This window comes from Epargyreus clarus, unplaced genomic scaffold (genome assembly GCF_041222505.1).
Source record: "Epargyreus clarus isolate Ecla_fem2 unplaced genomic scaffold, WU_Ecla_fem_2.2 ptg000015l, whole genome shotgun sequence".
Lineage (NCBI taxonomy): Eukaryota > Metazoa > Arthropoda > Insecta > Lepidoptera > Hesperiidae > Epargyreus > Epargyreus clarus.
Window position 1 is genome coordinate 9,802,216 of NW_027332223.1, and position 16,233 is coordinate 9,818,448.

General features: G+C 33.5%; 2 protein-coding genes across 2 annotated transcripts in view; one reads left to right on the forward strand and one right to left on the reverse strand.

The window, feature by feature from the left end:
* Lim3 (Lim3 homeobox protein) overlaps positions 1–7,547 on the reverse strand; it is a 49,889-nt gene extending 42,342 nt beyond the window's left edge. The window contains exon 1 of the mRNA XM_073080606.1: positions 7,273–7,547. Within this exon, the coding sequence (XP_072936707.1) occupies positions 7,273–7,414 (142 nt within the window). The 5' untranslated portion in view covers positions 7,415–7,547. The remainder of the gene's footprint in view (positions 1–7,272) is intronic.
* Positions 7,548–8,100: 553 nt separating this feature from the next.
* Positions 8,101–15,755, forward strand: LOC140748375 (uncharacterized). The gene is made up of 5 exons (XM_073081235.1): positions 8,101–8,347; positions 9,742–11,894; positions 11,975–13,030; positions 13,118–14,682; positions 15,138–15,755. The coding sequence occupies exons 1-5, from the start codon at positions 8,183–8,185 to the stop codon at positions 15,464–15,466; spliced, it is 5,268 nt and encodes a 1,755-aa protein (XP_072937336.1). The 5' UTR covers positions 8,101–8,182; the 3' UTR covers positions 15,467–15,755.
* Positions 15,756–16,233: the final 478 nt, after the last annotated feature.

The window sequence follows — 16,233 nt, forward strand, 5'->3', positions numbered from 1 at the left end:
TAACAATGCAAACAAATTATATCCAACAAGTGCAGCTTAGTGTTTTTTTGTAATTTTACGAACTTAGAATTAATTAATTTATTAAACATTGAAGATAATATCGGGCGTAGATTTTAACATATCATTATCATAATCAACCTGTAAATGATTATTAGAATAATTTGGACATACGCTACAAATAATTTGTTCACTATATAAAAATATTAAAATAACAATAGTCTCTACGTATTTTGTGATATATAAAAATACGTTCGAGCTCTACATTTGCGAATAGTGTCGCCTACGATATTTTAACGTGAAATACATTATTGAAGCGTATCAGACAGACCTTAATAAGTCATAAAATAGGTCACAATAATCAGATAGCTATATTTTCTTTGATCAAAACCGACAAGTTCGAGTCGAAGTAACAGTCGGAGCGAATCTCGCTGATTGATTAAAACGCCAACAAAGGGATAATGCTGATCACTACAGCTTTGTGTAGGGAAGCCCTTTATATTCGTGTAATCAAAGAATTCTCCCTGCATAAAATCACCCTGCTCCGTCTAAAATACGACTCCGACGAGTTTTGCTTGTTCGAATATTAAACAGAATACAGGTTTCTTGTCACAACATAAATTAAATTGTTAAATTAAAAATAAACAACTTGTGGTATATTCTTGTGGTAAAAATAAAGGCACTCACGTTCGAGATCTTGGTTCGATACTAGTTACAAAGTTAAACTTGGGCGAGGTCAGGAGTGCTGAATTTTATGTATGCTTTCGTCATTCGGCAAATTGATTCGTCCATCTTGATTATTATCACGGGGTACGTGTCGTAGCCAACTGATCTACTTAATTCCTACCTACTTGCTATCAAGAGCAACGTTAAGTAGATGATGTCCATCCTTTACCAAGAGGTCACTAATTTGTATTATTAGCTATCTTAAATTTGTTTTTACACTAGTTTAGGATTTCTAATTATCTATTTATCTTTTCTAATTTCTATTTTATTTTTACAGCCAAAAACAATAACTAAAACGCCATTAAATGTGTGCTATTAGTGCTTGAGTTAAATGACCTAGAAACAGAACAGATAAATAATCAGGTTTATTCAGTAAAGAAAATTTTATAAACTAGTAAGTTTATAAAATAGCTATATAGTAAGCTGAACCGGCAAACGTAGTGTTGCCATATAAATAAAAAAATGTAAAGAGTAAACAACCCTTATCACTTAGGGGTATGCAAAATAGATAGTAGCCGATTCTCAGACCTACTGAATATGCATATAAAATTTGGTGAAAATCGGTAAAGCCGTTTCGTAACTTGTTAGTTACGAAACGGCTTTGTTTTGCACGGCTTTGCTTTTACAATGTTTTGTGCACGAGAATTTTATATATAAGATTTTGAATTTTCCAACGATTATGTTATTAATGAATTGTACTTATTAGGTATGTATTATGATTATGTATACATATATATACATAGACATTTTTTTCGTTACATTCAAATACGCAAATGTCAATGGCACATAAAAAATAAGCTTATTACATAACCGGCAAGTACATTTAAATTTCCGCTTGTGCCGGCTTTTAGTTTTTTGTTAAAGTTAAAAAAAGTATCACGTTTATTTTTATTGGGTACAATATTCCACGCAATTATCTTATTACCACGTAATTCAATCGTGACTTAACTAATAGGTACTTACATAACGTTTATGGTTCAAATTAAAACTAAATTTCATTGGACACATTATAAATTAAGACTCAAGTGTAACAGTTAAATCTCAATTTATATAAAGCACTAATCAAATAATCATTACTATGTAGTTAAAATACCATCAATCAGAATCAGCGTGATGATGATAATGATTTATAATGTAACGGAAATGTTTAAGATTGACGTTGCTCCTTTTGCTAAATTAGTACTTTCTATGTTGTCATACTTTTAAGCAACGTATAAAAAGGAAAAGTTCTCAACTCTGTTCTACATATGTTTTCCAACACATGCATACAATTAGTTTTTCTTTTAACTCCGTAATGCATTCACTTTAGAGAAAAATTGCTCGTATTTACATCCGATAAGAGAGAGAATATCAAAGTTTCTCGAAATGATGAGCCCCTAACAGCACTGACTCACGCCAGGTAGAAAGAGGACAATGGAAGAAGAGCATTTTTATTGCAGTCTGAAACAATAATCGATCATACTTATTTGTGACTTGTTAGAGAGCCAAATCATAAGTAATGCTACCATAACCACGGATCGTACAGTATATTCTTGGTTTTATAACACTTACAACTAAAATAAAGCAGCCCTATATTACCAAGTGCAGAAAAGAGTAGAGGAGGTCCCGCCGTATTCGACCTAAATAAAAGTTTTAAAATTGAATTATTCAATGCAATTGTGTTCGTTTAATATGGATTTTGCAAGAAAACCTATCTTTGCTATTAAGCTTTCACCTCTGTCTACGTACCCGAAACGACGCGTGATGAAGAAGATTCTTCGAAATAAATTTGATATTTAAGGTATGTTCAATGTTCATATTCATTCTTATAGTGGGTTCACACTGTTTTACTTTTTAACTGTTTAGATATTTACGCCATCAGATAGGTGATTAAACGAGGTGAGCTTGCCTCGGAGGGTCGGTAGCTAACAGATGTCGCCCCCCGCCGAGCGGATGATGACTCGGCCCCGAATAAGTACGGGCCATAAAATTTGTTGCCTCCATTGTTTTCAATATCACGCAGCTTTGTCTATTGGCTTCTGTAACTATATGGCCGTTGACTGCACGAATTATTTGGTTTAGAACTTTTATACCGAAAGATCGAGTAAGCCATGGACATAGTCAGCACAATAGGTAGCAACTAACAATGTGTATTGACTGTTGGAATGGATATATTTTATGTAGAGTTTTTATGGTATTTCCATATATATGAATCACTGAATATATATGTTGCTGGTATTAATCATTTACTGGATTTGGTACAATGATATACCATCACCACACTTTTTTGTACTTATTTGTAACGATTTAAAACTCAAATAAATCATGTTTATACGTAATCCAAAAAAAAATTAAGTGTACATTCAAAACGCTTAAAGATTTTTATTTACCACTTTCCTTACCATGGGTCAAAATACTCTCAAATTAAAAAATATATTTTCAATATTTTTCGATACTCTGTATTATCCTAAAACATACTTAATTTAGTAAATGCACCTGAGAAAGTGTAAACATTTTTTATAGGTGTACCATTAAACAGGAAGGAAGCGATTCGGTGCGCACGCGCCGGCACGTGTCCACTTCCGCCGCTAATGCGATAATATAATAGGAGACGTCTCCACACTTGTCCTTGTGGTACACTAAATATTCAATAAATACACACCCTGATTCTCACACTTTAACAAAGGGTGGTTAGGATATTTTTACTTTAAAGGTTGATTTTTTCCTGCGTATTCATTTAATAATTTTAAAGGTTACACAGTGACGAACTGATAAAAAATATTTTAGTTAATATGAAACAGAATTGCAAGTGCAAGTCCCAACTGGGAATGCTCATGCAGACTGCATATTTGAAAATGTTCCTGGTGACCATCTCTGCTGTAACTCTCTCTGTAACCATCCTATTCCCTACATAGCAAAAGGAATCATCCATGTTACTCCAGATAAAGTTATGCCTCCCACAGTTTCATACAAACAACAGGGTAAAATTATCAATCTTTATTAACTACTAGCTGGACCCGGCAAACGTTGTGTTGCCATATAAATAAAAAAAGAAATTAGGGTAAACAACCCTTATCTTTTATCTCAAATTTTTTTAATTAGGAATGACTGAGAGTGTTATAAACGTAGGAGCAGACAAATATAATCAGAAAGCTTCGAACTGCTAAGCTATCGGGAGTTACACGTGTTATTGTGAGTCAACCATAAAAGATAGACATATGCTGTCGTGGGTAATTTTTTATATAATTTTAATGAGAACATTTCCGTCATACATTATTTTTGTGTAGCTTTAACTATTAAGGTTTCACACGCGACGAAAGGTTAAAAAATGGAGTAACTTCTCCCGTTTTCCCAACATTTCCCTTCACTGCTCATCATCATCATCAAAATCATGCTCAGAAATCATGTATGACGGAAATGTCCTCCTTAAAATTATATAAAAAATGCGACGACAACATATATCTATATTTTATGGTTGCCTCACAATAACACGTGTAACTTCCGATAGCTAAGCAGTTCGAAGCTTTCTGATTATAAAATTGCATAATCAATAAAAATATGATTATTAAATATGCAATTTTTGAGTGAATGATAAAGGACTTTTTATATGGCAACACAACGTTTGCCGGGTCAGCTAGTTATTTATAATTTTACAAATTGCATATTTAACTGGCACTAAATTAAATATGTATCTTAAAATTGTTTTTAACAAAGATGAAGTTAAATTGAATGATTAAAGTATACAATCTTATTCATTACTTATATCAATAACTACATCTAAATGGGAGTCGTTAAAGACACAAAAATACATAATATTAACATAAATATGACGTATAAATTATAAAGATAAAATACAGAAAATTGCTTCTCTGTACTGAAACTTGTTAATAATCTTACGAGTATCCTACTTAAGATCTTATGACGTCGTTTAATTTTTCAGCCATCCATTTTGTTCTCATTGTTGGGCACGTTTCTTCGAAAAATGATGGACTTACACCATAGTCCACCACGCTGGCCAAGTACTTACTTATTGGTAGTACCTTGGAGACCATTTTTAAACAACTCTTATGTATACTGGTAAGTTTCGTCAAGGTTTCCTTTACATTTAAGCAAGTGATATCTAATTTCTAATACGCAAGTTACTTCCAAAAATCGTGAATCTAAAATTTGAATCTCGGGCTTCTAGATTAAGCTGCTGATTTTTCAGTATCACCATATCATCATATCATATAAGATGACAGTCACTTATCAACACATCCGTCTCTACAATAAAAGATATTACTAACGGATACATAAGTTATAATTATTTTCTTGCACTTTTGAAAAATTAAAATCTGTTAATATAAGTGAGTTATTCCCACGCATTCAAAAAGCTTACATGCCCGCTGCGATTGTTTGCCAACGCGATATTTTCTCGATTGTTAACACAATAACACTGCGTGTACCATTCAATGGAGGTTTACTAAAATAATAATCGACTGCCGCTGGCGAATACGCGCTCCCTACCCGTAATCACAGCCTTCGAAATATGGGATAATAGGGGCTCTAAATCCATAATAATTGCTATTAAATGTGGTATGGTACGGGAGCTTTGGGTGAAAGCAATCTTACGTCAATACGCACGGATATGGAATTATTCGATGTTGATTAATTAATTTATTGTTTTACAACACAAATTTTATCTGCTACAATTATTTTGAATATTGCATATAAATGTATTGTTTCCAGCAAACCAATATTTATTGAATAAAGCGGTATAGGTACGTATTTACCTTTCTCGTATTTTCCAGTTACATTTACTCAAACAAATGTTTTCACTTTTCTTAGCGCCAAATATTTTAGTGTAGAAATGATAAACTTAATAAAACATTTTGTACATGATCATAGAGCGTAACTATAATTAAAATTCGAATTATTGACGATCGAAGAGGCGGTGGCCATGTATTTTATAATTTACTAAGTGCGACGTTATCGACATAATAGGTGGCGGGCTGGCGTTAAAATCAAAAAGAGCTCATCGGCGCTCCTCCGTTTGTGAGAGCACTTAACTTGATTACGTGAGGCCCTACGGCGTGCGAGTAAAAAGCTCATATAAACAGAATGCATGGTCGTTGTATGGGGATTGGGGACGGTGGTAACAGGGCTACCACTGGTCTGGCTCTGACTCACCTAGAGTGTATTCTATTAAAATTGTACAATGCCGTGTAATATTTATCCACGAGTAAATTGATTATGTGCTTTAGGTAAAACAACTATAAAACATTCAACAAGACGACATAATACTCGTAGCACTAGGGATGGGCAGTAGCGACATTGGTATAGGTCTGGCAAATGACAACTTATTTTTTTGCAAACATAGATTGGCTTGGATATATACAAACGGCCTTCATGTTGTCGTTCTTAACTTTGAAGATGACGATCAATTTGTCCAGGGCAGATCCGGATCTTAATCGTAAGGGGCCCTGGTAAATTTCAGTTAGAGCTGTAAAGTCAATTCACTGCCCTGGTACTCAAAGTAGAGACAAATGTAGAGACAAATGTGCGTGAACCTTTTTGGAAATAAATTTAAAAGTAGAATAGAAGGTAGAGTTTGCATGTACACATTATATCCCTTCATAATCTACCTATTGGTTTTAATTGTACAATTATCGCTGTATTTTATAATCCCTGACACACATAGGTATGTACTGCCCAAGCTGATTTAAATAAGTAACCGCTAATTCCGCATCCTAATCAATATGTTACTTAATACGTTACAATTTGTGTAATAAAAAACATTTTTTATTTAGCATAGCAGGAACTGCACATTAAAGGTTTTTTGTAGTACCTACTGGTAACCCTAGCGGTAAGCCGCCTAGACGCGTGGCGCGCGCCGACCACGCGCCGACCGCCCAGTAATTATAGCGTGCGACAATACGTCTTCAAAAACCATTTAGATATCGACGAACGCCTCCTTTTCATTACTCGATCATGACAGTTTAATTCTGTTTTAAGATTTTAATGTTGCTTTGTTATTTGTTAATACCAGAAGCGCTCTATTTTATTTTTTAGGAACGGTCCGCGTAAAAAATAGTCATCAAATATGCTTGATGAATATTCCCTAAATCTCTCTTAAAAGTGACCACACTTATAAAAATGTTATAAGAGTATTATTATAGTAGTGTATGTTAATGTTTTGGTGTCGTTTAAACTGTAATATTTGTAATGGTGACCTATGATAATGGACTTATTTTCTAATTACAAACAATTTAATTTCGTAGAATAATTTAGATACATATCAATTCAAGTTTGTATTTGAAGAAGTGATAGGAAAACAATGGTAAATTGGACCATAATTAGGTACATTTTTCATACATTTCATTAATAAGGTTCAGTTATACAGATGACGTCACATTTTTCTTTTATTTTTTAAACAGGCAATTGATGCCATCTTTACGTTAAGTAGGTACTTAATATTATATGACAAACCATGACTCTTATTTATCTTACCGTAATTATTGTAATGGATTATCGTAAAAAAACCATTTTAAATCCCATCTATTAATTATACTTAAATACTTGATTTCTAACCTTCTAAAGCCTTGTTCCTAGCCAATAGTGCCAAAAGAACATCAGGGGGTGGAGGGTCCAATGGATGCATGGCTTCTAACGTCGTCTCCATAGGACCGTCCCGAAGCGGTTCACGTTCCACCTTGCTGTACACAGTTTCCATGTATTCCACTAGATCCAGTAATCACCACATAAACACAAATTAACTTGGCGGCATATCATTCCGTTCCCGCTCGATGAACCATTCCGAGTTCATCCCGAACGCGAAGGCTGCGTAACGGGCGTCGCGACGCGGATGAAAGCCTGGCACACGTGGCGGCGCCGCCCACGCCCGCCCCTCGCGCCGCCCTTCCACCTCCCATTGAGAAGTCATTTTTTACCCCCTGAATCTGATAAACCCTTAGGCTAGGGGCTGGCGCGGGGCCCCCCCGCCCCGAACTAATTTGCCGGAGTCGTACGACACACCCCCGATGCTTACATCCATCTACAATATTACACCAGCACGTTATCCCGTTCGTAGGGGCACTTCGTTGCTACTCATCTGGTACCGTTGTGAGGGAATTTTGAAATTATAACTTGAATCGTTGAAAGTGTAGCATGACGTTTTCTACCTTAGAGTATATACCGACAGTTTTTTAAATATATATGTAGCTTACAATATAATATTCCATATTAATACAGAAAAAATACTATAATAGTTTATAAAATTTTCGATTTTTATAAAGTGTTATCGTCTCCCTGTAAAATATTTTTATTAATTTACTGATTACTTATTTAATTCAAAATTTCTATGTCCATGACGTATTTACAGCTTTATGTCAATAATTCGAAAATCATAGTCAACAAAAGTCATTGTAACGATAGTTGATATAACTTTATTAGTATTTTTTATTTTTTTACACTTTTTTATAGTTACTTCATTAAATATATTATGACAACATGTAATAATTTTTCACCTGATAATATTTTTAACAGATTCAAGGTAGTGGAGTTTCCTGTATCATTCGTCGGATTATCCACAACTCAAGAACTAAATGTGGAAGTGAATCTTAATCGGTCTGCGTATCTTAAAACTATGTGCGAAGGAAAACTGCTGGTAACAAATTTGATTTCATCGGCAACCCATTACTGTCCCACTGCTGGGCACGGGTCTCCTCTCATAATGAGAAGGATTAGGCCATAGTCCACCGCGCTGGCCAAGTGCGTATTGGTAGACTTCACATACCTTTGTGATTTTTTTTATAAATCTCTTAGGTATGCAGGTTTCTTTACGATGTTTTCCCTGGAATTTGAACCTCGGACCCCTCGATCGAGAGGCCGAGTTTCTTAACCACTAGGCTATCACTACCTGAATTTGTTTTTAATAGTTTAGTTTAATTCAACACTACAAAGATATGTTAATGATTAGTTCAACGTTTCTAAATGTAATAACCTTCCAGTTCTCAAAATTAATGCGATTGTAAGGCATAGGATCCGAAAAAAATGTAAAACCGTTTCCTCAACAGTCGGTCATGCGTAGATCATCTGTGCTAATGCAAATGTCCACAGAGACCAGTACTAGTAGCAGAGAAAACCCATATACCTCTAGGACTTAAATTATATAGTCACATAAAGTTACAAAAGTAACCATGCTGCAACGTAGGGCTTGAAACGTAGATATTTCTTTTTTGAAGGAGCTGCGAATTGCGTATTTCAATCACATACTGAACTTTAAGTACCCACCACTTTAACTTTTCATATTGTATTGCACTAAAACTCATTAATAGCTAGCAAACAAACAAAACAAAACAAAAAATGATGATGGATGTATAAAGAAACATGTTTTATCATAAGTTCATAACCTATATAAATACTGTTTTTTGATGACAAATTACAAAATCTAAAAAATATTTTAGTCTACTCTATAACTATCATTATATGAGATTAAAACCTGTTTATAATTTACCTACGAATGAAAACATTTCTATTTATAAGGATTTTAATTAAAAAATAAATGAAGGTTTTAATTAATAATGACAAAAATCATTAAATAAATGGTAGATAAACATTATTATTTCACCACCAACTATACGAACAAAAATTAAATATTAAGTTATACATTTATATTAAAATAAAGTACACACCGGAAAAGCTCGATATTATAAAAATATGCATTTTAAATATTTTTTAGTTATTCCGTAGAATATAGTTTATAATTACTTCTATGAATACATTCACCACACTATGAAATACACACGGTATATATATCATAATATCAATAAGTGCCAAATTACTGTATACTTTCTCAGAGACAATATTATGCATAACCTTATGGAAAACAGTAAAGGACTTTTCCTCTGATCGATAAGTGTTAAATTAAAGACCTAAGCCTAAAACGTATCATGAGAAAACAAGTATTAAGGTTTTTACGAATTTAGACACAATTATAGGTAGTGTAAATTTACGGTTTTTACTATGATTTCATGATGATATGATTCTTTTTTTTTACAGAAATTCGAAGATGCACGCAAAATTTCAGCGTCGCACAGAGCTTTCGAAATTAAGCAAAAAGATGAGAACACAATAGAAATTATATTCACACCTAAAAATGAATGTATTTCAAAAGCCAAATACAATAAGCAAATTGATAACCGATTTGTTTTTGATTTGCGTCTTATTAAGGTGGATGGCAATCGGTGTTGCTATAACGAGTTTCATTCTGAAATTGGTCGCTATTACATCAGTGGGCGATATGAATACTGTAAAATATCTCACTCCCCAGACACCATTAACTTTGGGGATGTTACTATTAACACTAAAGTCACGAAATATGTACGCATACATAACCACTCAAATGTTATGGCTGTATTACAATACGTGAGAGTAACGGGTTTTGAAGTTTTACCACAAAAATTTAATTTGCCACCGAATTCGTCAAGAAGACTTTCGGTTACAATTAAGCCCACATGTTTAAAAGTGAAAAATGTAGTTAGTTTTGAAATAAGGAATCCGCATAACTTATTTGATGAAAAGTCGACGCATATTAAAATTGAAAATGATGGTAATTATATAACATACCTCGTGTCTTTTCGATTAAATATTGTGTTTGAAAAATATGCTAAAGAAACATCAATAGAATCTTTACATAAATTAAATGAGCTAAATCCCAAGTATACTTACATAAATGAAGAATTATTCGAACACATAAAGAGAAAGGAAATGACGAAACAATATTTACGAATACCAGATCCGTCGCATAAAAAGAAACCCTTAATAAAGTATTGCTCCATTGGGGACTTATGCTTTCCAAAGTCTATTTCAAATCCAGACGTGCAGACTAAAAACTTTTGTAAAAAAAGCAAAAGTTATATAACCGTGTTCGATTTATTTGATGTTGTTTTACTACCATATTCTATTAAATTTGGTAAAGTTGGATTATTTACATATGGTGAACATTATTTAATTATTAGAAATAATACCAAGTATGGAGTCACTATTGAATTATTAAAAGATAAACATATCCAGTATTCTGAAGAAAGAAAATCGACTTTAAAAATTAAATTAAATTCACATATGGAAACTAATATAACTATATTTTGTTTTGGTCATGTTTGTGGAAATGCTTCTGGGACATTTAATTACATCATTGACCAAAAGTTCTATAGAAAACATTCCTACCATCTTCAAGTAGGAAATCCCACTTTAATGGTATATGAAAAAAACTTAAAATTTGGAATGGTAACAACAGAAAGTTTTGTTACATCTGTACCGGTGAAAATATACAATCACTACAATGTATCTGTTGATTTTAAATGGGATGATTTGAATCTCGAAACGCCATTTGAAATTATTCCGAGTTGTGGAACTATACCAAAGCATTCATGCAAAATATGTGATATTTTATACATATGTAAATCCACGAAAACGAAAACGCATGAAATAGAATTACAGTCACACGGTGCAACGTCAGAAAATATTCCTATTGAGTTAAATATTATTACGCGAAAACTTTCTATTAAATTTTTACAACCTGCAATTATATTCAAAGATATTCCTTTGAATTTGGAAACTATTGAAAAAGTAAAACTTGAAAATTCATCACGTGAATTCGCTCTGTTTCACGTAGTAGAACCATTAATTCCTGGATTTAAAATAGAGCCAATGTGCGGCATAATTCGCCCAAAAATGATAATTACGTTCACAATCGGTGTAAAAATTCCCTGCATATTAGAATTTGCATTTGATATTTGTATCAAAGTTAACAACAAAGAAAATGTAATCATACCCGTAAGTGGAAATGTAGTGGAACCAAAAATAATAGTTCATCCCAAGAATATATACATGGCTCGAGTGCCTTGTTTCATGACGACGTTTGTCCCCGTTACGTTTCAAAATATTAGTACTTTAAAAACGTTTGTTGAAATATTGGACACTGGTGATGATAACATATTTAATGTTTATACTCCACAAGGAAATGAAAAAGTTAGAATTTTTGAGTTTTACATAGAAGCTGGCCAATCCAAAACAGTTTTTATCAAAGTTTTTGATATTTTTCGACGAGAATATGAGATGTATATACCGTTTAAAATCAATGAATTACTTGGTCCCCCGAACCAAAACACTTTGTCAACCGAACTCCGATATTATGTTGGGCAATATGAACAGTAAGTATTTATTTTATTTTTATTGCTTCTATTTCAACTGCAAAGAGCCTTTAGTAATAAATAACTATATTTAATTGCAGGTCTTATGAAAATAATTCTAAAGTGAAGTTGAAAAGTATTAACAAGGATATAAGTTTCTGCCGTATTACGGGCGTTATTACAGTGCCCTGGATAGAGTTTTCAATGGAAAAGTTTGAAATAGAATACAAACCAAACACAAGCAATGCGCTCCAATTCACCATAACAAACGTTTCAAAATATTATTTATATGTAACTATTTTGACATCAAAATTATCGCCCAATTTTACCTTGGATTTACATACCGAGGAAAACCAGTCGATCATAAATGAAACTCAAATGAAATTTGAATTGTATCGTGGAAAAGTAGTCGACTTTACCTTGAAATTTCACCCAAAAGGACGCGGAAAGTTTGTGTCACAAGCTCTATTGTATTTAGATAAACAAATGACAACCCCATATTCTAATTTAACTTTTTATGGTAAGAGACAAACGACAATAATGACTCCAAGTGTTTATAGAATAATATTTCCTCCTTGCCACGTCGGTCAAGAGATAAGTCGAATGATCACACTAAAAATAGAAACACAGTCGAACCTTGATGCATTTTCATGTGTTTCAAAAGAAGAAACTAACTTAATAGTCAAACTATTAGAATCGGAGATAGTCTCCGAAAAAGATGCATTATATACAGTAGTAACAGTTACAGTTTCAGTATGCTGTCAAGCAGCATATGCGCGTAATATGACACTTAATTTCAATCACGACAGTGGTTCGTGTTGTGATGTTGAAGTAAGTTTTTGCTTCACCTATTGTCCTTTAACTTTACACACAACTGCTATTGTTAAGCCAGGAGATAACCCTTATCCCTATTTTCCTTTGGATGTTAATCACGATTTGTATGAATACCTTGATACATGTTCAAAATTTCTTGAGAAATGGATGTTTCAACAAGGTTTTCGCAGAGATTTGTTTCCGGTAATTCCTGAGACTTTTCATACAATTTCTTCCGCTATGTCTTCTCAAAGTGGAACTAAAGCAAAAGGAATGAATGTTTCATACTTAAATTTCGTACGAAGAATTGCAGGACCTCTTATGAAACATATACGTAAAGTATCGTAAGCAACTTTATAAGTATTCTTTCTAAACTTATCTAATTACTTATTTATAATATCACTATTTCATACATTTTTTTTGTATTACAGAGTATTTGGCGTAGATGAAAAGTTCAAGTATATTAAAGAAGTACACGATACTTACAGAGAAATAATAAATTTGTTACGATCTCGAGGAGCTAATTTATGGATACTGCAAGCGAAATTTCTATTGAGCTACGAACAATTTATCGTATACACGGAAAACGTTACACCTAAATGTAACGCTGACATAGTTTTAACTAAAGAACTGCTTTGTAATGCTACTTTGTTTGAAAGATTAAACAAACAAAGCTGGATTGACTTTATATTACAAAGTTACAAAGTCTTTGTAATGGATAGCTGTTTTTTCGATTGTGTTTGCGTTAGTTCGCAATCGAGGGATATCGTGAAAGTCATTACGGATTGGTATAATGAAAATATAGCAAAACAACATTTAAAGTTACGAAGAAAAGACATATCAGTGAAAAGTATCTCAAATATGACTACAGATCTATCGGACGGCATTGCTGTGATATCGTCAATTTTAACCTATTGTCCATTTATGGAAACTCATTTTTCGTTGTTTTGTGATACAAATGACAACGATAATGACATGGAGAGTGTCGTTATCAATAATGCATGTTTAATCATAGAAGCTTTAAATTACCTTAGACTAAATTTTCCTCTGAGCAGTAAAGATTTTCTCCGACCAAATTTTTTGATGATGTTGTTTTTATCAATTCATTTATATATCACATTACCAATGTTTAAACCTAGAGACTTAATTAAATTTAATCCGCCCCTTTTAAGAAGTTCAAGTCGTCAGGTAGTTATCAGTCCCACGAGCCAAGAAACCTTAATTTTTAGTTACCTAGTACTTAATAATAATAGAAACAGTTTTGTCGTTGAAAAAGCTGCTTCGGGTGAAAACGGAAAGAAAATGTTCTTAAGCGTTAAATTTGTTGCAAATTTTGTGGACAAAGAAAGTGCAATTCTATTAGTACACGGGTACAACAAAACGCGGATTTTCGACACATACATAGTGTTTTTGCTCTCAGGGCAGGCAGGATCACTTAATCCTGTTAGAAAATGTAAAGTGACAGGACCATTGTATCGTCCCAATAAAGTTGACATACTAGTATCGTCACCATTTGCAGTTCCAGCTTTATACCAATTACAACTAACGGACTCTGAACCCATCGTCCCTGTAAACTTTGAAGAAGAAGTGAGGCCACGTTTTTACGTACGACGACTGAATCTAATTGACAAAGAAATTACTCTGAGCGCAATGCCAAAAGAAACTGGACAGGAGATACAGGAGCATAAACTGTATTTACAAATCGTTTGCTTGAGTACTCAAACAGGCAATTCTTGGATATGGTTCAGAAGTGATATTGGCGAATTTTTTGTTAAAGTAACTACACAACCTCGTTGGGATTTAGCTATAGACACACTGCAAAGTAAAGTGCACAGTTGGCCAGTAGACCCTTGTAGTTGCGGAGAGGCATGTGAATGTTATAGGACCACAGTTTTAATGATACCTCACCGTAACGAGTTAATGATAAAGGCATTGCGTTACGCCTTGTTGGAACATACATCTGATGCTATGTTGAAAATATTTGATCAGCTTATTGGTAAGTTAAACACAAGATACATTTGAATTACGAAAAATCCATTTTAGGATTCTTTAGCTAGGTGGTAAAAATAAAACCCTATCATGTCTATTTTATCATGTCATGCCTATTTTATTCGGAAACTATTAATGTAAATTCTATGTAATGTCATGTCATGTAAAGTACCATGGAATTATTTAAAAAATGGGATCAAATGGGTCATACCCAGTCTTACATTTTCTGGCTACGACAACAGTACGGCGGTGGCATCCACCAGCGTTGTCGCCGGTAACCACGGAAATATTTAAAATTTCTGCGCAAGTACCAAAATTTAATAATGATGAGTGCACGTAAGCGGATACTAGAAATAAGTATGTGTTTAAATTTAAATGTCCACGTAATTTCCTTACTTCATCATATACATTTAGCTTACTAGGTAAGTAATAAAACTGATAGTTATTTTTACCAATTTTTAGAAACCGTCACTGGAAAAATAATACTAGGTATGCTGTTACATGAAGGTGGGACTAATATCTCTGAGGTTCAGCACATACTGAGAACAGACAACACGTACCGCATCACTTCTAGGACCCTAATGCCGCGCCTTGATCGTGTGACGCTGGCACAACATACTGGTGCTGTCCTAGCTTTACCTATCACGATACCCGTCAACGATAAATCTGAGAAATATTCAGTAACGCTTACCTCTGATTGCGGTATGGACATAAGGACATATAGAATACTCTTTGTTGAAAGTTTTAATGACACTAGTTCGAATTTACCGAAACACTGTTCGGAAATGTAGACTTTTTTAAATAACGTCCCAGAGCTCTTACTTATGTTTAGGTATCAATAAAAGGGATTTTATATGTCATACATTAAATTATTTACTAACATACATAATAATTTCAGTGCAATCTAATTTCTTAACTCGCAAGAAATAATTTGTTGATTCATCAAAATATTCTTGTAGGCCCCAGTACAAACCAATTTCCGAGGCAACACATTATGTTTTTATGCTTCTGGTATATTTCCTATATTAAAATAATTGTTTATAGATATTGGCCCAATAACCATTGAAATTAATTATGACGTAATACCGTATAACCTGCGACGTATAGGGGTGCGGGCGTGATGTTGTACGGACGGCCTTCTTCCGTCCGGCACCGGAAGCCCGCTCGTGGTGTCTTCAGGAGTCTTCTTCTTCAGAAGTCTTCTTCTTCTTCAGGAGTCTTCTTCGTATTCTTCTCTGCTGAGACCATGCTTAGGCCGGAAAACTGGTTTACGGACCTACCCCAGAGCAATACCGTAAAGGCCGCGCTTTTTTATGCCCATTTTCGTGTCATTTTCACTTTGGCTGACCTAGTTTTCACCCTTTCTTTATTAATTTCCCAAAATTTACACATATGTATTATACATCGTTGGAATCCTCATAATTAGCCCTATCTAGCTACATAAGTTACATTATCATACCTAAATTAGTTACAAAGTTATTCGTGAAAATATTCCAAAAATGTACATCTTACTTAATTTTACATGTCAATTTCTAATTCCTAATTATCTCGAAATTAT

Bases quoted from the DNA above. Each gene is read 5' to 3' on its own strand.
- LOC140748375 (XM_073081235.1), top strand. From the start codon at position 8,183: ATGACAACATGTAATAATTTTTCACCTGATAATATTTTTAACAGATTC. The intron at 13,031-13,117 runs GTAAGCAACTTT...TTTGTATTACAG, and splicing joins AAACATATACGTAAAGTATC to AGTATTTGGCGTAGATGAAA. The intron at 14,683-15,137 runs GTAAGTTAAACA...ACCAATTTTTAG, and splicing joins AATATTTGATCAGCTTATTG to AAACCGTCACTGGAAAAATA.